This window comes from Carassius carassius, chromosome 9 (genome assembly GCF_963082965.1).
Source record: "Carassius carassius chromosome 9, fCarCar2.1, whole genome shotgun sequence".
Taxonomy (NCBI): Eukaryota; Metazoa; Chordata; class Actinopteri; order Cypriniformes; family Cyprinidae; genus Carassius; species Carassius carassius.
Window position 1 is genome coordinate 26,053,132 of NC_081763.1, and position 23,507 is coordinate 26,076,638.

The following is a 23,507-nucleotide window of genomic DNA, read 5'->3' on the forward strand; positions in this document are numbered from 1 at the left end:
GAAGAAAATGTATAAAATGTAATTTTTTTATACTTTTTACAGGCGCAGACCATTCTCCAACCAACATTGCCCAGCATCATACAAACACCACTTCTGCAAACACAGATGTTCAACAACACAATATTACAACAGCATTCAAGTCAGACACCATCTCCACCTCAAGTGAGCAAATCACTTTTTTGTGATTTACATCTTCTGAATGATCAAAAGGGTGAACTCTGGACGACATTAAAGTGGGGTCCTGATCGATGTCTAGAGACAGAGTTATAGAAGCTAAGGGGTGGGCGTTTTTGATTTGGACCAGTAAGCAACCACTTACACAACCATCCATTCAGAACACCCTAATGATTGCATGGATTGCAGTGCACTGAAAACACCTTTACAATCCTATATAGCAAAATTTTTGCAAACCACCTTGAACTCCCTAACAACTGCAATGTAAAGACCATGATACACCAACCTAACAGACAGTCACAGCCCAATGTAAGGCTGTCATTGAGCATGTTGAATTTGCAGCAGAGTCTATTAGTGAGAGAACATTCAGATTGGCTGTTCAACTTATGCTGGGTTCACACTGCACGATTTTAGACGAGATTTCACTCGCTGACAAATCAGCGCTCGTTCATGCCAGTGACAGTCATGTAGAGTTATCAAAGATGCGATCTGAGAGACGTGCCGATGCATCACTGATGCCTGTGAGACTTTTGGCATTCTAAATATTTGGACCTGTCAGCGATTCTCACATACATTGTAGTGTGAAATGTGTTTTGTCTTTGACTTTGGTGACAACTACAGCCAATGAAGGTAGGGGAAGGCAAATGAAGGTTGAGGGGGAGGAGTCATAATAGACCTGCAAGAGAACATCAGCAAGCATCCATTTTCTCCTTTATATACTTTATTTTTTTTATTTTTCACTGCAAATCAGTGTACAACTTGGATTGCAATCTTTTGTGGGAAAAATTTTGTAGACAAGGCAGAGTTATCGGCGATTCTTACTATTAAAAAGTTGTGTAATATGTGACCCCCGTCGTGTAGTGTGCACACAACAGCAACTTGATGGTACTCCAGACAATTGTGCAGTTTGAAAAGAGCAGCGATCCGACATCTTTGAAAATCATGCAGTGTGAAACCGGCATTAGCGAACAAGAACAGAAATTATGAAAAAAAGCAAACATGAGGCATTGTGTATGGTTTGTATATGGTTTTCCTATTATAATGACTAATACATATTACTGCCATCTGCTGGTCTGGAGAGTAATTTCTGCTCAAGCAGGCTCAGAAAATATGTGCTAGTTGACCATTGGCTGTAGTCTTTACAGTGTGTTCAAGCACAACTTTTCGGCCCAGACTCAGGGCATCATCAGAGCTGGCACTAATTATATGAGCTACTTTAGACATACAAAGTAATTACGATATTCATTATGCACAATTCTAATTTAAAAGACACCACAAATCACAAATATTATTTTTCTTTGCAGTAAAATAAAAACATTAATACAACAATTAATACACCATAAAGTAATACACCATATGATCTGAGTTGTGTTGTTATTCTTGTATATTTGAAGGTGCTTGTAGATCTTGATCTTTCCTCTTGCTTTAAGTATTCCCGCACTTCATAAATCCAGTTCAGCTCACTATTGTGATGACAAGGCCAATACGCATTTCTCTCTTATTTGGCACGTAGGTTGAAATGGAATGCCTTTCTGAGGCGTGCAGTGTGTTCTGTGCTTATCTCTGATGTTGCCGTGGCAATAGCGGTTGAGTTCAGGTGATACATTACCCTCTCAACAACATCAAACACAGACCTGAGAGCACAGAGAAAATCAGAAAGAGTTGGTTCGAGAACAAAAGGTTTACACACTGATATTTCTTACACAGCGTACAGGGCCTAAAACTGCCTTCCTGTTGTTTACAGGATTCACCCATTTGTGGAAGCTACAGGCAGAACCAGAACCAGAACCAGAACCAGCCCATGGCAGACATTCCCCAGTCCTTTCTCAACAACTCACCCAGACACACAAATGGACCCATTAACAAAGTAAGACAAGCTGACCTGTCTGTTATGTCCTGTAAAATACTCAGTATATGCAAGTACATGAACACAAATTCTCCTAGTTAGCACAAGCTACTTCTCAAGCTTTAATGCACTCAAAAAATGGTTTAGAACTCCTAATCCCTTACGAAAGGAAAATATATTTACCAATATATTTCTTAAAATATATTGTGATATATTGTAATATATTATTTTCCCTTTTTATTTTCTAATATATATATTTAAATACATTTGAATAATATATTGATGATACAAATATTATATAATATATTGCAAAATATACAAATGATTGCCGCTTTCAATATATTGCAATATATTGGAAAAAAATAATATTAAATCCCATATATAAGAATATATGCCTAATATATTACATGATATTTTCCAATATACTGCAATATATTTTTGTTTTATAAGGGATGCAAAACAAGCACACATTGCTTACTAAGTTTTGCTACAAGGGCCGGCTATTTCGCAGTTTGAAAGTTATATGTTTTGTTCAGCCTCCCTCGCCCTGTCAGCTCAACTATATCTTTCAACCATCAACGTTCCCCAATCACCATAGCCCAAGGAGCAAAGACCCACCCCGTTACGAGGAGGCCGTCAAACAGACCAGAGGTCTACAAGCAACAATGCAGGTATTTTAAAGTTAAGTCCAAAGTATACTTCAGTTTTGACACCTGAACAGATAGCCTTTTGAAGTATGCACTACTTGATAGCACTCGACACATGAGCACTCGAAAGTTTCATCTTTATTCAATGACTGCACCATTTCTCTCCAGAAGTTATGACTAATAAAAATGTTGTTTAAACTAGAGTTTCTTAGATTTTTTTAACCTGCTCGTCAACGCTGCTATGTTTTGTTGTTACCGTCTCCAGTAGTTTGTTGTTGTAGTTGTTGTAGTCTTTTCCATTTCTTTTTCAAAAATTAAACCATAGTGGTGCCACCTTGTGGACAGATGTATTAGTGAAAGAATAAAAGAGTGCTCCATTGGAGAATATGTTGATGATGAAATGTATGTCATATATACTGTACGCATACCCTGATATATGCATAAAAAACGAAGAATGCTCTGGGATTTAGGTTAACAGACATTTAACAGACATTCCCTATCATAAATACGACTTCTCTCTATCATTCATGTGCTCAGAATTTAAATATTTCCAACTCCAGTTAAATGGCACAGTACTAATATTAAATACTTTGTAATCTATTTCAAACACTTTCTGCTGTCTTAATAACTTGTATTCTTCCATAAAGGTTCCCACTGCTACCAGTCAGCACATGGACGATTTGTTTGATATTTTGATCGAGAGTGGAGGTGAGAAAAGTCAAAACGGGTCTTTGATTTCAGCTGCAATAGATTTGTGTAACTAAACCATTTTCTTTGCTTTTCCAGAAATTTCCCCTCTGTCTAGGCAGGATGCCTCTCTGGACAAACTTCTTCCGGTGACAGCAAACATCACCACCCTGCCCATCAACACAGTGCTGTCTCGTCCTCCCCCTCAGATACATGTTGCCCGCAGACCCAACCAAACCCAAGCACCTCCCTCCAACCTGGAGGCTCTGGCCTCCGATAACCAATTGCTAAACCAGCTGCTGGAGCGACCCCACTCCCCAATGGACACTTCAGATCTGACCTTCACCGACACGCTGCCTTCCACCCTTACTCTACAAGATGCAGGCCTCGACAACATGGAATGGCTGGACCTTACGCTTCCAGGACGTGCTGGTCTCTGCTCACCGACTGCAGTCTTTTCATCTGATTTCTTGGACTCCACTGATTTACAGTTACACTGGGACTGAGCTCACAAATGGATGGAGATTGGAGACATTCTGAAAAGATCTGCGGTGTGCAGACAGGCACTTAAGAAAGAGCTCGGTGTTTCAGACTTCATGGGTTCTTCTGAGGATCTGTGTACAAACCACTCATCAAATGATGTAGCATCATCTTTTCTCAATTGTGCCTATACATGCAGGTTTATGTGCTGTTACTGTCACCAACACCTCTTTCAAGGCAGAAGAAGAATGTAGAGACACCTTTTTTTTAACCTGTATATTTAGGAAGTCCATTTGTCCATAAAAATTGGGGTCCATTGGGGTCCAAACTTTCAAGCTCCAAAAAGGACATAAAGGCATGATCTAAACAATCCGTATTAATTGACTGGTATATTCAAATTCTTCTAAAATATCACTTTCTTTGATGAAAAGATACACATTTTAACTCTTTATTCACTTTCAAACCACACCAAAACATTCAAACACATAAAAAAAATTGACATTTTTCTTGAAGAACCATAAAGTTGGCATGAAATTAAAACATCATTCATCCAGGTGAGCAAGTAAATAAAAACAAAGAAAATGACCTCTTAATGTTTTTTCAGTAGAAACCCATACGTTTATTCTGTCAAAAACATGTTTCACTCAGATGTACATCACAATACAAACATTTCATCACAACTCTAAATGTCAAAACCTCACTGAATGTCGCACATCACGTGACCAATCATAATAAAGGCTTAAAATCTGTACATCATACAAAATGATTCTTATGGATTCATTATATGCTGCCACTATATCCGTTCTGAAGCTTGAAAGTTTTGGACCCCAAAAACAGCTGAAAAATTCTCTGTCCTTTTAACTACAGAGTTTGCAAATGTTAAACAATTGTGATGAAAACAGTGTGCCATGGTAATCCAAATGTGATGTCATCTGCATTTAAAGGAACATGTCTTATGGCTTGTGGCTGTCTAATGGCTTATTTACAGTCACTACCACCCGCCATGTTCAATGAGCTGTTAACCGTTGCATTAGGATACTTGAAATTGTGGCAGCTAAATAATAGCATTCAATTTCTTAACATTCGAAATCATTGCATGGACTGGGAAAAGGCCAGAGCGAGTTTGTTTACCAATGCCAGCATGGGGCCAAAGAGAGGGAGGGAGGGGGGCACACAAATGCCTGACTAGGGGCCATTATTATCTCTATCAAAAGAGTAGAGCTAGAGATATTCAAATCTGAACTGCCATTGTTGCGTGTCTTGACCAGACAAACAACACTAAACAGGACCAGTGAAATTTCCATATTCAGATGAGGCGATCAGAACTACATCAGAGAGCAGCTGTTTGTTTTGGATGTAGTTAAAGCCAGATTCTTTATATTTCACAGAATTTTCTTTCTTCGTTACCACTGAAATACAGGTAGTTGGCAGGTAATTTGCCTTTGTTAATGTACCTAAACCTCATTTTCTCAGTTATTTGTTATTAGTTATTATTTCTTATAAAATGTGACAATGTAGCGACATCTGCTGGGACAGACAGCTGAATGAATTTCTTCACACCACTCCCTTCAGATGTTTCACTATGAAATGTTTTCATTCAGTGTTTGGCAGATGAAATGGCAGATTTCATTTTAGACACTTTGTAAAAAAAAATATGCCAAATAGTGCACTTACTTGACCTTGGACTGAACTCGTTGACAATCAGTTCCTTATCCAATCATTTTGTCAAAAAGAATGTATTTCTATATTTAGAAATGTAATTTCTAAAGGGATACCATCGTTCTGTCTCTATCAGAGACCCAAAGCTTTTACTTTTCTAAACATACCATTTTTCTGCATTTATGTAGTTCTCACATATATTTTATCACACTTTTTATGTCTCTCTCTATACATTTTTAGTGTGAAAAAAGACCTGCGGTGGAGTAAAATCCTATCGTAAACCTTTAAAGATTATTAGGAGTTCTGTACCTTTATTTTCAACATGCCTATCAAAGTAATTGAAATCTTACTGACCCTTTGAAGTGTGACAGATTGTATGCCTCATATTTTGCACAGTGTATATATTTTTACAATATACATTTTATACAAATGTATTTGTGCAACTGTAAATAATGTTTTGAGGTAATCTTTGTACATATCTTTATTGTATATACAGCCTTTTATCATTAAAATGTTTCTGTATTTGAAAACATTAAAAATGTACTTGTCTGGCCTTCCAAAGGCCGCACATAACCTTACTTATGATACAAAGAAAGCTAATAACTCAATAAATAGACTTGTCATTTTGACATTTTAGCAAAGACAGTATTTTCTCAAAGACAAGTTTGCCATTTATTATCTACAAAACAAGCTAAAATAATTTAGAATTGTTTTTAATCAGCTGAAGAACTCTACAACACACTACAAACAGAATCAGGCTTATGGTGACAAAATATTACCAGGGTTTCTGCAGATTTTATAAAGGTAAATTTAAGACTTAAGATACACTAAAGAAACTTTTAAGGAATAAATTGAAGGAAACACAATATGTCCATGTTTTCAACATGTAAATCTCTCGCCGTAGCAGAAAATGGCTTGTATTAGCAATACTTCAAAGTTTGAAAATACAGCTTCAAACTTTATCACTTACAAAAAATAAAAGAAGAATGCAGTAATAGGCAATACTAATCGAAAGCTATTAAAATGGTTTGACATTTCATTATAGGCTACTTTTTGACCACAAGTTTGAAATGTTTTGAATACCTTCAGGGCATGGTGCCTAAAACACATACTGATTTTGTAATGATACGCTAATGCATTCATAAAATATAGCATTTTACATCTAAATAAACATCCCTTATAGTTCTAAATAAGCATGAGTGCAAATTCAGACGGTGGAAAATTTCACAACTTTTATCCATATAGTTCTAAGCTGCCAAAGACTCGAGCAGAAGATGAAGAATACTAACGGATACAATGGTTACCTATAGACCTTCGGTGATCGACCCCCCAAATATCTGTCAATAGGCTCAAAAAAATCTGCTTGAAAAAACCACATCGTTACAGATATTTATTAAGTATAAACACACCTAATAGTGTGCAGTTTTTCCAAGACTTCATTTTACATTTGCATATCAAGTAAATGTACCTGTTTTCAGGTATTCAGGTATTCAGGTACACCTTAAATGGTCAGACGTTTTAATTAAGACCTGCAGAAACCCTGATTGCGTCTTGATTCCATTTTTTGCATTCCTGTAGAACCTGAAAGTGTTCAGTGCTTTAGCAAATATTCAACCCAAAATTCAAACGTGCCATTGAATGCTCTTAAAATTCAAAGCAGAAGACGGATGTCAACCTGAAGATTCAGTTGTCTTACATTTTCCTTTTGGTATTTCTAGTTCTGGAGGTAAGCTTTAAGGCAAACCGAAAAGTTGACTCAGTCCCCTCAAAGAGAGAACCATGACATATCGCCATCTTATCCTCAAAGAAAGGCACTCCAGGTAATTCCATGGGGATCGTCCCTGTAAAACGTTCAGGATGACATTGCCTGAAACCGTTCCAGCAACTTTTCACATGACGTGGATTCAAAAATTCCAGTCCTCAGAGCTTTTTGCATGTTATTATGTGACTACGACATTTTGGACACTTGTGAACGACGTCTTTGCATCCATCCACGCAGAAAGGGATTACACAGCAACCAGCTACACAACTACACAAGAAACAGTCCAGAACACAAATATGTCATGTTTAACCCTTAACAGAAAGATAAACTGCTAATCACAATGGAATAGTGGACATACATTAGACTAAAGCTAATAAAGTAAAATGTCAGATGACAGAGTTCAACTCACCAAAAAAGAATGGAAATTAAACACACAATATAGGTCGCACTGCCAGCTTTGGTTGTTACGTCTGTGGTTACAAACTGGTGACAGTCTGGACATTGCGTCTGAGATGAGTGTCGAGGTAGTTGCTGAACATCCAGAATCACCCGAGGAGCTGAGAGAAACAAACATGAGCCGCTTTCAGGAAGCTCTGGTCCTGTTGGATTTTGTATTTGCGTGGTTGTCTCTCATCTCAAAAAACACCTTACCTCACATCAATTAAACTACTGTAGAAACTACTAACCTGGATAAGGCGGCGGACTCTCTATAATTATCACATCAGTTGAAACCGTTGTGTCTAAAATAATAAAAACATATGGACATAATGAAAATGACATATGATCTATTCCTTCGAATACAAAAACAGAGGGCAAATTCCAAATGTTTAAGTGTATTTCCTAAATACAGTTCAACATATCAAACCTCAGAGTGTCATACCTATTATATGAGTCCTTCCTGAACTTCTTTGCCTATTCTCCAGTTGAATCTTCTTCTCAGAGAGAATGTTAAGCTGCTCATCAATTTCTTTAAGTTCTTCGGTCTCTCTGGAATACTCTGTTGGTCACAAGATCTAGTGTGAGTTACATCAGTTTATCCCTTACATACAGAGAAGAAAATCGCTATGTTTGCATATATAACCAAATTCAAGAATAATCTCTAAATGTCTTTCACTGTTTATTTGGTTTCTGTTATCAAATAGTTTCAGCTAATGGGACTCACGTTGCTCATTTTGGCCGTTGTTTCGCTTGAATTGGATGAGCATTGCCAGGATGTTGCGTTTGTCCATCAGCTGCTGTCTGCGAAAGGACAGCCGGTTCAGCTCCTCAGAAGTGTTCGTCAGCTGTTCATCAGGCATGTTGAGGGTTGAGATGACGAGTCACTTAAACCTCCAAAAGCCTCAAACCTTCATACAGCGTCGTCTCTGAAATAGATCAATTAGTTTCACAACAAAACCTGATAGCTCTAGAGCGTCCAGTCAAGAATGCAGGAGAATTTTTAATACAATGGTTTATTCCTGGTATGAGAACACTACTTAACCCAAGTGCAATTACAATGGGAATGGACAATAAATATCTATTTAAAATTAATAATTACCCATGTGTGCTGCAGCGTCTCTTCAGTTGCTCTTCACTTTGCAGTAATATGGAAATAAGAGCCTGGTTCACTGTACTGCAGTGGAACAGTATGAGGAACCTGTTCATAATATTTAAAGTGTGTGGTTTACCTGTATTTTACTAATAACTCTCATCGTGACAAGGGTCTTAATCTACATGCATCTGTTAAGCATCTTAAAAACCAACTCATTTTCACCATGTTCAGGTTTAATTGTTTTGATCAATATAAAAGAAACATCAAACACAACAATATGACTTTTTAAGCACTTTAGGAGACATGTTCTTCCAGTGAATCAGCTGTTTTGTGGAAGTATAGATGTATACATGTAAATAACTAGGTGTTATGCTTGCAAATGTGATGGTTTGGGTTTCTGTCTCAGTAAAATTGACAGCCTTTATAAAGTGTATTCTAAAAATAATTATTAAAGTTACTTGTTACAATAATTGCTTTAACAAGTGTCCACCTTCACAGGATTAGGAAATAAAGTCTTTCAAAAGCATTTTTACTCAGGGTTCATGGTGACCATAGCTGGAGGTCACTGAAATGTTGCTATTGTATGGAAAATAACAGTTTAAAAGGCTACAAAGAAAAGAAAAAAAATATAGAGAAAGATATCTTTTTGTTGTTGTTTTTGTTTCAAAGAAAAAAATGGGGGTTATTATCATGAGGGTTTTTATTTTTTATTTTTGTGCAAACTATTCCTTTAAATATCTATTTACAAATGTGGCCTATTAAAGAAAACTTGCAATTGTCTCCGTTCATTTCATCCTCAATTTCTTCAAAAAGGTCACTTCATCTCTGTTTCTGATCCCATAGCTGAGGACAGAGGAAACACAATCACATCCAAAACATATCAGAATTCAAAGCACAGCTACTATTGTGCACAAACATGAATAAAAGTTAACACATTTCCACAAAAGCAACAGGTTTTTTTGAACTCACTCCTTAAGCTTTCTTTTGTCATCTTCTAATTTTTCTGCATTGAAGACCAGATGAAATGTCCTCCACACATATTTCCTTGAAAGAAAAAGTAGATTAGGGGTGAAAGAAAAAAATCCTATCCTGAATCACATCGCATACTTTTTTAACATCTCACCAGCTGATGTGTTTGACACCCCCCTCTCGCTGTTGCTTCAGCTCCATATATCTGCGAATGGCTTTCTTCAGATCCAGAACCGTAGCAGACTGCACAACCACAATAGCTGTGAAGAGATTTGCTCCAGTTAGAATCAATACATGTATAACAGTGGTGACTAACAGCCAGAAAACTCACGCATGACTTCTCCATCAGCTTTACAAACACGAACAGTCATGGCTTGACCGTATTCCAGAGCCACCTGAGAGTTCACCTCCTCCAGTGTGACCTGAACATTTCAAAGAGCAGAAAAGATTTAGAATTCTAGACCTTATGGATTAATACATTCAGATATGTAGCTTGTTTTGATATTATTCTATTAAACCAAACTCTTTATTGTTATCTATTGGTCGACCTGGATTGGCAGGTCACACAGTAAAGGGTCCTGCACCATCAGAGCCAGGCCTTCCTCAAAGATGTCAAGAAATTCAGAGTGGGGCAAGGCCTCCTCGTCCTCTTCTTCTTCTTCTTGCTCTTCTTTAATTTCATCGACAACACTTTTCTCCCCTAACTCGGCCTCGTCGACATTCTTTAGGGAGCCTCCCTTTAATTCATCCATTTATAAACTGACAACAAGCGAAAACTATCCAGAAATACAAGACATTCAAGTGTCAAGTTCTTTTTATGTTTATTAAACTATTTGTGAATTTAAACCGAATTACATTACATAGCTGGTCAATTATTTCGTTAAAAAAATTTAACATCTACAGTTCTGATACGTTCCAGCTTCCCTTGTATCCACTTTTTTAACAAACACGGTGTCGGAACATTTTTATGATGCACAAAACTTCAGTTCCGCATACGTTTTTGTATTATGCATTGACATTTCCGATACGTTTCTTTACATTTTAATATTTCTATTTAACATTTATATATTTTCTGACATGTCTAAGTATATATAAGATTATTATATGGCCTATAATTAATGTTTATTCGCGTTAATATTTCGTTTCATGCCGAGCTCAGAATAGTGAGGAACATTCACCCACCGCCATGTGTTTCCTGTAGCGAGAATGTGTTGTAAACACCAACTTCGGTTGCATCATAAAAAAAATAACAGTATTTAGTATTCAGTATTATATATAACCGCTTGAAAATGCTGCTGTTTTGTCCAACCTGTGGGAATGTTTTAATCGTGGAAGAGGGGCAGAAATGCTTTAGATTCGCGTGTAATACATGTCCATATGTGCACAACATCACGAGGAAGGTAATGAGTTACCAATAACAGTTACACACGTTTGGAACGTTTTATGAAAATACGTGATAACCTGTGCTGTGTTTGTTTTTGAATGAAACGCATTAAAATACGTTGAAGATGAAATTATGGGACATTATGATGCCAGCATATCTGATGACGTGAACCTTCAATTAAGACACGTGGAATAAAATTATTGTTCGATTCCAACCTCCAACACATGTAACGTTAATATGTGAACATTCGATTCGAGTGATTCGAATATTTACGATTCATGTTTATTCACATTATGACGATATAACACACCACATTCGCATTAAACACTGTTAATGTTCCATTCAAATGCATGTAATAATTTTCTTTTATTATTTTTTTTATATCATATATGAGTTTATTCGAACGCAGGAGAAATAATGTGAATTCTTGATTTAGTTGCTGTATCTGAATATACATAACGTTACTTCCCTAATATGTATATAAAAAACAGTACCCAACTGTAGATTAAATGACAATCATAACACGATGTGGTATGTCTGGATTACATTCAGACGCACTACAAAGGAGTCTTTGGGATGAAATAGGAGAGAAAGGACTCCTGAATTAGAACATTGCCCAAAAATGCTGTCACTAGTTTTTGAGACACTGTCAACATAAAACATAAGCATATATCTAACTATTGGTTATTTTGGCAGGTGAATAACAGAAAGTACCCCAAGCTGAAGGAGGTTGATGATGTTCTCGGGGGCTCTGCTGCTTGGGAAAATGTGGATTCCACTCCAGGTAAAACAGTGTATCCTAGTGCAATAAAAACACTTCTTATATGCCTAGTGAATATTTGACCATGCATTCTAATTTTTTCTTTAAAGAACCTTGTCCAAAATGTGAGCACCCAAGGGCCTACTTTATGCAGATTCAGACTAGATCTGCCGATGAACCAATGACAACCTTCTACAAGTGCTGCAATCTACAATGTGGGCATCGTTGGAGAGACTAAATCAGAGACCTCGGTTTCTGACTTTGTTTGAGGCTCAGAAAATGTGCTCATAATAGAATATTCGGTTTTCATCAGAAGATTTTATATTTATTTCTTGGGAGCCAAAACGGTGGCATATATTTGGATTAAAAACCAGACACCCTTTATGGATCAACTACTTTATTTTCACTATTACAGAATGTATCATTATGACAGTAACTACATGATTTACAGCTTGGTTGTTCTGGCCTGATGACTGTGTTTGTGCGTGCATGTGCAAGTAATAAAACAACTTCTCATATATAACAGTTTATCTTTTTATTTGTTCAAATAATGAGTCCATAAATTTTGTTTTACATACACATTTAAGACTTGAGTTGAGCATGGAATCTGGTGAAGTGCCATTTACTATTCTCAAGGCATCTATCTACAGCTGCATTCATGTAACACAAGCTTGACATCTATTGTCTGCAACAGCATCAAGTCACTTCACAAAGCAAGTAGACCTACGTAGACAAGAGCATATTAAATTAAAGGGAGCCAGACAGGATTGTGCACGTAAAATCCCATCATGCATACATATTTACAGGAGATTATCTTCTAATAATCAAACAGACATCATGTAGTTTTTGCAGATGATGGAGAGGTATCTTAATTATATTACAATGAAATAATGGCAGATAGGATTAAGTCATTTTGTCAGTGAGAAAATAGTACATCGGGATTTCTGCTGGATATTTTGAAATCAGAACTGAATGTGGCTAAAGTTATTTCTGTAATGACTGCATATGGAATATAGAGCCAATGTCAGTGTTCACTGGACAGATCTGATTAAAAAGATAATATACAATGAGACACCAGGTTTATATCTATTTACAGACAGATTGCAAATTTTTTTTTTCCTTTTTTGTTAAATAGCTAGTACAAAAGTCTGATTGTGAAATAGCTATAATGTTGGCAGATTGTCTAACAGAGAAACATAATTAACTGAATCTTCTTTTGAAACTACACTATGTAACCTTTTAATGAGAAAAAAATAATTTATATATATATATATATATATATATATATATATATTACTAAAGAGTGAGTGCAAACCATGTCGTTTATTTACCCAAAACAACTTGATCATCCTATAATAATTATTTATATTGTCGGGACGGATTTTGCGGGAAATTGCATATATCCATACAGAAAAATTTCTTAGCGTTTATGTTAACTACATTCATCCTCTTTAGAGGAGCGGAGCCGAAGCACAACTAAAACAATGTGATATTCCGCGAGACGCATGAAGGTTTCTTTTTTTTTTTTTAACCGCTACAGGACCAAAGCTTACTTAGTGTAGTTTTGAACAAAAGATGAAAAAACAGACGTCTCAATATTGAGATATAGTGTCTAAGCACTGCTGTTGTTGTAGCCTTCGTACCATTGCAGCAGTAAATCACATTTCTGAAAAGAACAAAATAATTTTTTTTAGCTATTCAGAAATAGCCCTAACCAAATAAAGGAAAATCTTTGGATGATTCCATTCAAATCACAATCACAATCTGACCAGACACACACACACAAAAGGAAGATCAGGACAATCATCCTTTAAATCCTCGTGGCCTGTTGCACATAGTATTAATAAGCGAAGGGTTAATCTGCTTTGAGTTATGAAGCCCAGTTTAGCAACCAGCACAGGGTGACACACTGAGGGCACATATGGCCCAGTAGAGCACTAGGCAAGATTAGAGTGTTGTCATACAGCCGCCTTCCTCATGCTGGTGAGCCCCAACAGCAAAGCAGAACAGCCTTTACCAAAAATGTATTCCCTTTTTGAAGATGAAAATTTTACTACATCAAGTAGAAATAAAAATAATGTAACATCCACTTCTAAACATATCACTGTTTAAAAAAAAAACGGTTTAAAATGCTTATCTGTAATTATAGAGGTTTATACGCCAATCTTAGTATCAGCAAACACCGATCTACCTTATTGATGATTAATAAACGTGACCTGAATATAAGATGATAGTTTACAGAAGTCTCAAACAGCTTACTGACAAGACAGAACAGCTAGTATAGTTGTTTGAAAAGCACCGTAGCTATACTTTTGATTCAAAGTTCAAAAATAAAATGTATATTGGTTGACTTCCACAAATATGTCCCTAGCATCACTGCATCCCATATTAAAGGAACAGTTGGGGAAAGCAATATGGATTATGGACTCTAATTTATTTCTGGAAGCAATGGTTTGAAGTTAAAAATGTCTTGATTTTTTTTTTTTTTTTTTACAAACACAGTTTGTAGATTACTCACATTACTTGTGGATTATTGTGACGTTTGTATCATCTGTTTGGACTCTCGTTCGGACGGCACCCATTCACTGCTAAATTTCTCTAAATCCGTTGAATCCTATGAAGAAACAAACCCATCTACATCTTGGATGGCCTGAGAGTGAGTATATTTTCACCAAATTTTCATTTCTGGGTGAACTATTCCTTTAAAACACCATGAGCTTTAATGAAAGCTATTTAGCATCTCTAAATTATTAAAAGGAGAGAATTTAAATTATTAAATGTTATTTACATGGACATACAGATCCCTTTATAAATATAAATCCTTCATCTAAAATGACATCTATACAACAATGCATGTTACACTGATAAGCATATCTCAAATCAACTTGAATCTTATCAACAAATCTAAGAAATTGAAAACAAAAGAGAAAGAAAATAATTTCCATAACATTTGCATTTCATGCCAACTATAGAGACATTTTCACATGTAAAAGCAATCACATTACCCCAGAACTTCAAAAGTCTCAGACCCAGCCATCGAAGACTTTAAACAATAATGCCTAAAATAATAATCCTATAATCCAACAATACTGACCCTGCAGTGAACTTCATTTAGTTTCGCTACCCAGTAATATTCACAGATGAGCTTTTCAAGGTTAATGTTTTCACATATTCTCTAAATGTATACACTTAGCCTTACAGCTTAAAAAAAAAAAAAAACAATGCTTGGATGACACAATGTAAATGACAATCATGCATCATATAAAACGTACCAATCATTCAATGACTGCTAATCACCTCTGCTTAATTTTAGAGACATCAGTAACTATGTCAAGTGCCTGTACAAAATGATATATATGTAACATGAAGTGAGAGGTGGCTGGAAGTATGAACTGTCAGCTGATGCAAAATGACCACAGAGAACAGAGGGAAATGAAAAGGGGTCGTCTACACCCATCAGAACGAGGACACAGCATGATTGCTGATGGGATAAACTGTTAGCATATGCGCTTATATGTGTAAATATAGCCCTTGCAGTTCGGGCAAGTGTGTGTCACATCCTTGAGCTCATCGATAAAACAGGGGATCAAGCAGCAACCTAGATCACACCTGCAAAACAAAGACAAGAGTCAGAAGGAATCTCTAAGGGGTATCGTAGGGCTCATTATGAATTAATTTATTCAAAACTAAATTAAAAATGCTATTCATGCACGCAATGACCTGAATACACCTCTTTTATTTTGAAAACTGAAAAATCTCTGTGCTAAACTTCATTTACACCACTATTGACAGGTTTGGAGTCAGTTTGATATTTAAAAAGAAATTAACACTTTTTATCCAGCAAGGATGGATTAAATTGATCAAAGGTGAAAGTAAAGACTTTTACAATGTTACAAAAGATTTCGATTTCAAATAACTTCTGTTCTTTTAAACTTTACTTATCACGACTAACACAAAAAAAGATTAATGGTTTCTAACATTGATAATCATGAGAAATGTTTCTTGAGCAGCAAATCAGAATATTAGACTGATTTCTGAAGGATCATGTGACTGGAGTAATGATGCTGAAAATTCAGCTTAGCATCACAGGAACAAACTACATTTTAAAATATATTCAAACATTTTAAATTGCAATTAGCAATTTTATTTAAGTATTATTGAGCTACTGTTATTATTTTAATTACAATTTTTAATGGTTTATATATATATGTGTATATATACAAACCATATATGTGGTTTGGTTTTCAAATATATCTATAATAACCCTGCAGAGGTCATATCAGATCACATTGTGCTGCTGAGTTCCACGGCTCACTTACCCGACAAAGAAGCAGAACATACAGATAAGAGTATTTGTGAAGCCGATGTCGTGGCTGATGCGAGTGACGATGGGTTGCTGGCAGTGTGGACAAACCGTCTGCACTGGAGCCGCTTGGAACATCTCCCCCTGTAGAACAGTCACAGTGGTGGTGGTGGCACCAGGAGGGGCGAGAACTGTGGCTGTGTGACCTGGAGCAAAGTGACTGGGACCCGGGCCATAGTGCTCGGCTATCGGATGAGGAAAGTGTCCAGGTGGAGCATAGTAAACACCTGCAGCACATGAATGAATTTTAAAGATCCCTGCACACAATAGATCTCTTAGACAATGTAGCTTGAATTGCATTTCAAGGTTTCTATTCACGTAGTATCTTGCACAGTAGCCCTCCCCACAGTGAAATCTCATTAGTGCTAAATCTCATCATGTAAATTACATAAATGTTAACCATCATTAAATTAGTGCTTTAACTATTAAATGGATAGCTCGTTCAAAAATTTTAATTCTGTCATAATTTACTCTCATGGTGTTCCAAACCTGTATCCATCTTCCGTGTAACACAAAAAGAAGATATTTTGAAGAATGTTCATATATATTTGGTTCTTCAAAATATCTTCTTTTGTGTTAGACAGAAGAAAGAAAGTCATACAGGTTTGGAATTACATGTGGGTGAGTAAATGATGCCAGTATATTTAATTTTGCCTGAACTATTCCTTTGCAAGAATTCAGTTCGGAGTGAGTTGTTAAATATTAATGAAAGATTATAAACACACACAAAAAAAAATTCTACTGATTAATGTTCACCAATCAACCATTTACAGACCAGAATGTGTATTTTAAAAAGTGAATAGGATTCATTTTGTGTAATACAGCTCCGAGGCCTGACACATCACTTTCAGTTTCATCGTGAACAGAAAAATGACCTGTTGTTGGAAATCTGTCGCATCACAACAGGTTTTGATTTATTTTATTAGTTGCTCTTCTTTATGAAATGCTAATGGTTTCTGAATGGCTGCGGTTAGGAATAGTCTGTGGTTAGGAAGGCACACTCACCGTGAGGATGAGGCATGGGCATTGACATATGCACAGGTTTAGGCATGTGACCTTCTCCTGGGACATGCGGAGGAACAAAGCCAGGCTGAAGTGTGGCTTCATAAGGTGGAGGTCCATATTCTGGAGGCAGCGGATGTCCTTGTGGAGGTCCTGTCGTTACTGGAGCACTGGCTGATGAGGAAACAGCTTTATGTTAAATAAAAGAAATGGCAAGATTTGATCTGCTCATAATTCATTTAAACATGCAGTGGTGTCCAAACAACTTTGACCACTAGTGAAATGACTGTATTAATTATTTTGCATTGTTTTTTTAAAATAAAGTTTTCCTTAGAAATTACTATATCAGCATAACAATTTAAGTGAAAGATTGTATGTGACAAACGTAATGGGTTTAAAGTTTAAATTAGTTTAAATGTCACTAAAAAGATTGGTTAAAAGATTAGTTTTTTAATTTAATCTTTGTGTATGCTATTTATTTTATATTAGGTCTATAGCATGGTGTATTTTTATTTTATTTTATTTATTAAAGATAAAGTATAATATAATATATATATATATACACACACACACACACAGATATATATATATATATATATATTGGCTGTGGAGGGTCAGAAAGCTCTCGGATTTCATCAGAAATATCTTAATTTGTGTTCTGAAGAAGAACAAAGGTCTTATGGGTTTAAAACGACAAGTAATTAATGACAGAATTTTCATTTGTGGGTAAATTATCCCTTTAAGGGAAACATAACACTGCATTTACATACTATGAGACTGTCTTCAAAGTAGGTTTAAAACTATTCATTTTATGTTAATAGAGATCAGAAAAATATCAAGGAATTTACCAGGAACTGAAGGTTGTCCATTTTTCTCCCCAAGAAATGGGGCACTGGGGCCTCCGGGGTATGGAGGAGGGGGGTCACTGGACATGTTTGTTCCCTGGAAGGAGGCCAGAGAAGGGAGCTCTCCTCACACTGTGCTGATGTTCAAGCAGCGGTTCTGAGGGGAACACAAACAGGCCGCACGCATGGTTCAGTACCCAAACACTGTAATGTGATAGTGCTATCCTTGACTACTGTTGCCGAGGCATTTCAAGCACATCCACATATTTACAGAGGCTCACTGCCTACTTTACCCTGAGACCACAAATAAAAACAGCGTGTCCATAATCATGAATGATCTGCCCTTATGAACACAGATTTTCTTTGCCCTTTAGACTAATAAGGGTCAGTTGGTCAAGCCACGTGCCTCATTGATACAGACCTGTATCCTAAATAAATAATAATAAAGGTTATGATATAAAACACTGTTCTGCAAGACTGTCTATGATCATCTTTGAGCCAGATGTACACTCTACATCAATATACTATATGATAAACCATTCAAAATATAATTATAAAAGGTTTGGGGTCAATAGTATTTTTTATTTTTATTTTATTTTTATTTTTTAAGCAATTAAACCTTTTATTCAGCAAGGACTAATTATATTGACCAAAAGTGACAGTAAAGACATGTATGATGTTACAAGAGATCAAAGTACCCTGAAAACAAATCAACAGAAAAATTTGAACATTTTAAACAGTGAAAATAATAATAATAAAATGATTCTTATTTAAATTCATTTACACTGTATATGTGTGTGTGTGTGTGTGTGTGTGTGTGTGTGTGTGTGTGTGTGTGTGTGTGTGTGTGTGTGTGTGTGTGTGTATGTGTGTGTAAATTATATCTATTTCAAATATATGCTGTTCTTTTAAACTTTCTATGAGTCAAGGAATCCTGGAAAAAAAGTCTCAGTTTCTGCAAACATATTAAGCAGCATAACTGTTTTTTATCATTGATAATAATAATAATAACTGTTCATTGATCAGCAAATCGGCATATTATAGATTGATTTCTGAAGGATCATGTCACACTGAGGACTAGATTAATGACTGCTAAAAATCAGCTTTGACATCACAGGTATAAATAAGAATTAAATAAAAATATTTCAAAATGGAAAATAATAATATTCACAATATTTTGATCAAATAAAAGCAGCCTTGGTGAAGAAAAAAAGAGAGACAAATATGAATTATTTCTTTCATAACTATTTTTAAAAATCTTACCAACCTCAAACTTTTGAAGGGTAGTATATAATGCATAACCTCATGCCTCCACTTAATGTTCACTTTATCAGTAAGATATTCATCAGTCACTACCACACACTGACACTGTCACCCTGTTTGAACATTTGCTTCTTGTACATCCCTGTATATCTTAATATTTAAGACTACAGTTTACTTTCATGCATATTATTTTGCGTTCTATGTTTAATTCTACAATATACATCTTTTTTATATTTTATTCTTATATTTTGATTGTTTACTTTTATTTAATTCTTACATAGCTATATTTATGTATATTTTCATCTGTGTTGTTTTCTTTAATAATTGCACTGTCCATGGAGCGGACCTGACTCACATTTCACTGCTGGTTATATATGCTATATATAATTTTGTATGTGACGAATAAAAATCTTGAATCTCTTGAATCTTGAATAACCCTCATAATAACATGTGCTTGAGTGGTGAGGTGCATCGTTCTATCTGTTGGTTAAAGATTACCTAGTTAGTTCAACGTATCAAGATTCTTCTTGTACCAGACAGCTATGAAATCTAGAGATATAAAACAAAAGCAGACAAATAAAATAAGTAACTTGGATTCAAAGCAATGTTACAAAATAAGTGTGATCTTCAGCATCTTGGGTGTAAGTATAGTTTGGGCCTTTGAGAAGTCAAAGTAATAACATTTATAGTAGAAACACAATGGCACAGTATTTTTGGAAACTCAGATATGTAGGTCAAGACTAAGTAGATTTCACACGATGAGTGCTTTATGTGAAATACGTGTCATTTAGTTTCATTTTAGGAAAAATAAATGCAAATGAGAAACAAGATCATGGTGGTGAAAACAGCATCTCATTTGAAACCCAAATCGAAGTATAGACACTATGTCATTATTGTAGGTGTGTCCCCTTTCGTGACTCAGCAGGTGATATAACAGAAATGATCAAATTTGCATTTTCTTGGAATGATTGCCACCAGCCAATGGGGATGAAGCAGGAAATGCAAAAACAAAGGCATACTTTATGTGGAGCATATAAATGTTGTGTGAACCTAACGCCTGTTGGTTTATGAGAGTGATTTGCTGCTCAGTTCACATCCCATATAACTTGAGTTACTGGAAATGGATTACACAGAATGTGCTCTCAATAAGCACAAATTATGTTAACATAACTGATGCATTTCTCTCATGTCATTAGGGCATTTCAACTTCAATTAAAAAAAACCCAGATCTGATACACACCAGTTGATTTACAAAAGGCCTTCCTGTTAATTACTAACATTAATACTGCATACACTACAAAAAACCTGTTGGGTCATTTTATTGAGTTATTTTTTAGGTGCTGGGTCATACTTTGAATACAAATGAAGAACCCCCTCACACACCTACCCAGTGCTGGGTCAGTGTAACCCAATGTTGGGTAAACTGTGCCAAACTAGTTTCAAATGGATAGATTTGTCAGCAGTCATCCTGTGTTCTGTCCTGAAGGAAAACATCCTGAGGGGAAACTTCCTGAATGAAATTAAAGTTTGTATTACATTGCATTCCTATCAAATTATTATTCTACAAATAGGAAAACATCTGCAGTCCCACATATTTTCCTTTTTTATGAAAGTTAATTAAGTTCTTTTAAGACCAAGAAAATGGAAGTAATAAATTAAACAAATTGCAATCTAATGTAAATGTCTTGTATTAGCAAGACTTCAAAGTTTGAAAATAAAACTTTCAACAGATCTCCATTTAATTTTAATTACTTTTTTTTTTTTTACTGTACTCTCTGATCAAACTACAACAAAAGTGATGTTCTTGACTGATGCAAAATGACCTATTAAGTCTTGTGAGAAATTAATTAAAATTATTTGATTTTACACTTAAAACAATAGCAAATATCTGACAATTGGGTCAGAAAAATCAGCTTAATATAAAAGGAAAACAAGGTTTTTTTATACCCCATTGACAGATAACGGTTCTTGTTTTAAGCACAAACTCACTTCATTTTTTTTCAGTTTGCATCTCATGTGAATGTATCTTGATTTAAGGATGTTTAGATATTTGCAATATAAAACAAATCAAACTACTGTGGAAGATTTCTTTTTTTTTTTTTTTTTTTTTTTATGCATGCATTATTTAATGGCTTGAATTTAAGACTTTCTGCTCACATATAAGACTCGTTTTTTGCCTTAGCCTTTTTAGTGGAAGGGAAAACTAAGGCTTTTAAAGTCCCACAGAAGCCCTGGGTTATTCTGGTGCTTTCTGGGATAGATGATGCGCTCAAACAGAGATCAGTGATTATCCAACCTGCTTCATCTCCGCGAGCACTGATTGCATAAGACCACCCTAACCTTCACTATTACTCAACTTTTACTGTGATTTACCATCACAAAGAACCAGCAAGCAAATTGCTATTTGTGTCAATAGTTACTGGCCTCATCATCAATGTAAGGTAAATCCAGTTACGGTTACTCTGGCTAAAATAAGCCCCGGTCTCTACACTAACCCCAAAAATAGCACACAAGTGTAGAATGACCATGTCCAGCTCTATTGCATAAATACAATCCTCATCCATCGCAGTAAGCAACAACAAGCCTGGCTAGCTAAGATGTCTCACTGTCATTTATTCATATTAACATAGTAGCGAAAGATATCTGTTAAAAAAGCCACGCACAATATATAAACGAAAACCGTTTCACAGACGATAAACGATAGTAATAAAATTCCCTCGGTCATACTTGTAAATAACGCGCGAGTAGAGGCCTAACGGCTACATCTAGGCTACCGGCGCACAGAACCACAGAGCCGGTCATATTCTGGCAACGAGTCGTTACCTTCTGTATCCTCGGTGATGATGGAAATATCAGCTCTGATAACTTTTCGATGGTTTTTAACTCATACGTTGACGTTTGTAGCACCCCTTTTCCAACAACATCCGCTGCTGGGAAGGATTTGACGTAAACATGGGAGATGGGAGGAGTATGTGAATCCTATTGGTGAGTTACATCTCCTACTATTATGACGAAGGCTTGGATAATGAATATTAATAAGGTTGCCTGAGAGGAGGCTTTTTCACGGTTACCACGCAACGTCAGCATTACGTATTTAATATTCACATATATTAAGCCTTCGTCGTAGTAAGAGGTAAGTTACGGCTTTTTTAGTCGATGATAAAGAAAATCCATAAAGAATATTTCCTAATAATTATTTTCAGGGTTTATTTATATAACCAAACACTAACCTCCAAAGAACATTGCATTTAGAACGTTTCTTAATTTATTTATTAGTTAGTTATTTTAGGTTTTATTTTTTATAGCCGAAAATATATTTTTCATATATCATATATTTATATATATATATTATATTTCATTTTTTGTTAGTCATGTATATTTTTTAAGGCCAAAAATACATTACTGTCCTAATTACAGTGTATCGCTGTACATGTGCATTTGTGGCTGCCTGCTCACAAAACTTACACACATGTACAGTTAAAACAAATATTTTTGAAAAAGCAATTTGGACCTTCAACCCAATGGTTCCCATATTGCAGGTATTTCATGAATTGTTATGTTCAAACACTTTCACTGTATAAATAAAATCTGATCAAAAGATAGCCTTGGTTTTATTGCTTATATACATAATTTTGTTTTGTGACATTATAGCATATTGTTTTTGTTATTGATGTTCAGCTTTAAGTTAATATGAAGAAAATGCTGTGAGCTATGTATTGTAGATGCACAGAAACATCAAGAATCACTGCATGAATCTCAACATGAAAATAAACAAAATCTTTTTTTCTGTTTTTTTTTTGTGATGTTCAGAGCTGATCTGTTTAGCTGAATATTTTGTCACCATGGTTGAGATTCATACTCTGATTTTTGATGTCTGAATGATCCTGTCAAAATAACTTCTGCATACTGGCAAAAGCTTTTAAAACATCATAGCCAAGTAAAATAAATGTATGATATTACATACACAGGTCAGAATCTGAAACAACCACTAGCCAAATTTTAGTTTCACCTGCTTTTTTGCCAAAACAAAAGTGTTTTAAAAACAGCTGAAGCAGCAAAAGAAAAAAGCTTATGTGAGAAAGTCAAGGGTGAAGAGCCGAACCAAAGCAACAACTGATTTCCATCATCATTTGGT

The 23,507-nt window shown here is 35.5% G+C and overlaps 5 protein-coding genes across 10 annotated transcripts in view; 2 read left to right on the forward strand and 3 right to left on the reverse strand.

The window, feature by feature from the left end:
- LOC132149425 (myocardin-related transcription factor B-like) overlaps positions 1-4,098 on the forward strand; it is a 31,437-nt gene extending 27,339 nt beyond the window's left edge. For 4 of the 5 annotated variants that reach the window (XM_059558653.1, XM_059558654.1, XM_059558652.1 and 1 more), the window contains 5 exons: positions 43-162; positions 1,919-2,041; positions 2,557-2,691; positions 3,315-3,375; positions 3,454-4,098. In XM_059558653.1, the coding sequence (XP_059414636.1) occupies positions 43-162; positions 1,919-2,041; positions 2,557-2,691; positions 3,315-3,375; positions 3,454-3,860 (846 nt within the window). In that variant the 3' untranslated portion in view covers positions 3,861-4,098. The remainder of the gene's footprint in view (positions 1-42; positions 163-1,918; positions 2,042-2,556; positions 2,692-3,314; positions 3,376-3,453) is intronic. The other variant, XM_059558655.1, reaches the window with a different exon arrangement.
- A 2,900-nt stretch (positions 4,099-6,998) lies between these two features.
- LOC132148643 (lipopolysaccharide-induced tumor necrosis factor-alpha factor homolog) lies at positions 6,999-8,759 on the reverse strand. The gene is made up of 5 exons (XM_059557344.1): positions 8,418-8,759; positions 8,136-8,252; positions 7,942-7,995; positions 7,665-7,812; positions 6,999-7,522 (listed from the first exon to the last, which is right to left on the reverse strand). Exons 1-5 carry the CDS (start codon positions 8,551-8,553, stop codon positions 7,414-7,416), a joined length of 564 nt encoding a protein of 187 aa, XP_059413327.1. The 5' UTR covers positions 8,554-8,759; the 3' UTR covers positions 6,999-7,413.
- A 720-nt stretch (positions 8,760-9,479) lies between these two features.
- LOC132149409 (U11/U12 small nuclear ribonucleoprotein 25 kDa protein-like) lies at positions 9,480-10,681 on the reverse strand. The gene is made up of 5 exons (XM_059558617.1): positions 10,304-10,681; positions 10,087-10,177; positions 9,910-10,015; positions 9,756-9,830; positions 9,480-9,629 (listed from the first exon to the last, which is right to left on the reverse strand). Exons 1-5 carry the CDS (start codon positions 10,505-10,507, stop codon positions 9,572-9,574), a joined length of 534 nt encoding a protein of 177 aa, XP_059414600.1. The 5' UTR covers positions 10,508-10,681; the 3' UTR covers positions 9,480-9,571.
- A 228-nt stretch (positions 10,682-10,909) lies between these two features.
- LOC132149411 (DNA-directed RNA polymerase III subunit RPC10-like) lies at positions 10,910-12,969 on the forward strand. The gene is made up of 3 exons (XM_059558619.1): positions 10,910-11,155; positions 11,836-11,923; positions 12,010-12,969. Exons 1-3 carry the CDS (start codon positions 11,045-11,047, stop codon positions 12,135-12,137), a joined length of 327 nt encoding a protein of 108 aa, XP_059414602.1. The 5' UTR covers positions 10,910-11,044; the 3' UTR covers positions 12,138-12,969.
- A 2,340-nt stretch (positions 12,970-15,309) lies between these two features.
- Positions 15,310-22,348, reverse strand: LOC132149408 (cell death-inducing p53-target protein 1-like). 2 transcript variants are annotated; one of them, XM_059558616.1, is made up of 5 exons: positions 22,196-22,348; positions 18,113-18,266; positions 17,268-17,438; positions 16,219-16,489; positions 15,310-15,508 (listed from the first exon to the last, which is right to left on the reverse strand). In XM_059558616.1, the coding sequence occupies exons 2-5, from the start codon at positions 18,195-18,197 to the stop codon at positions 15,397-15,399; spliced, it is 639 nt and encodes a 212-aa protein (XP_059414599.1). In that variant the 5' UTR covers positions 18,198-18,266; positions 22,196-22,348; the 3' UTR covers positions 15,310-15,396. The 2 variants fall into 2 exon arrangements, with proteins under 2 accessions (XP_059414599.1, XP_059414598.1); XM_059558615.1 differs by having other exon boundaries at positions 17,268-17,441.
- Between the last annotated feature and the right edge of the window lie 1,159 nt (positions 22,349-23,507).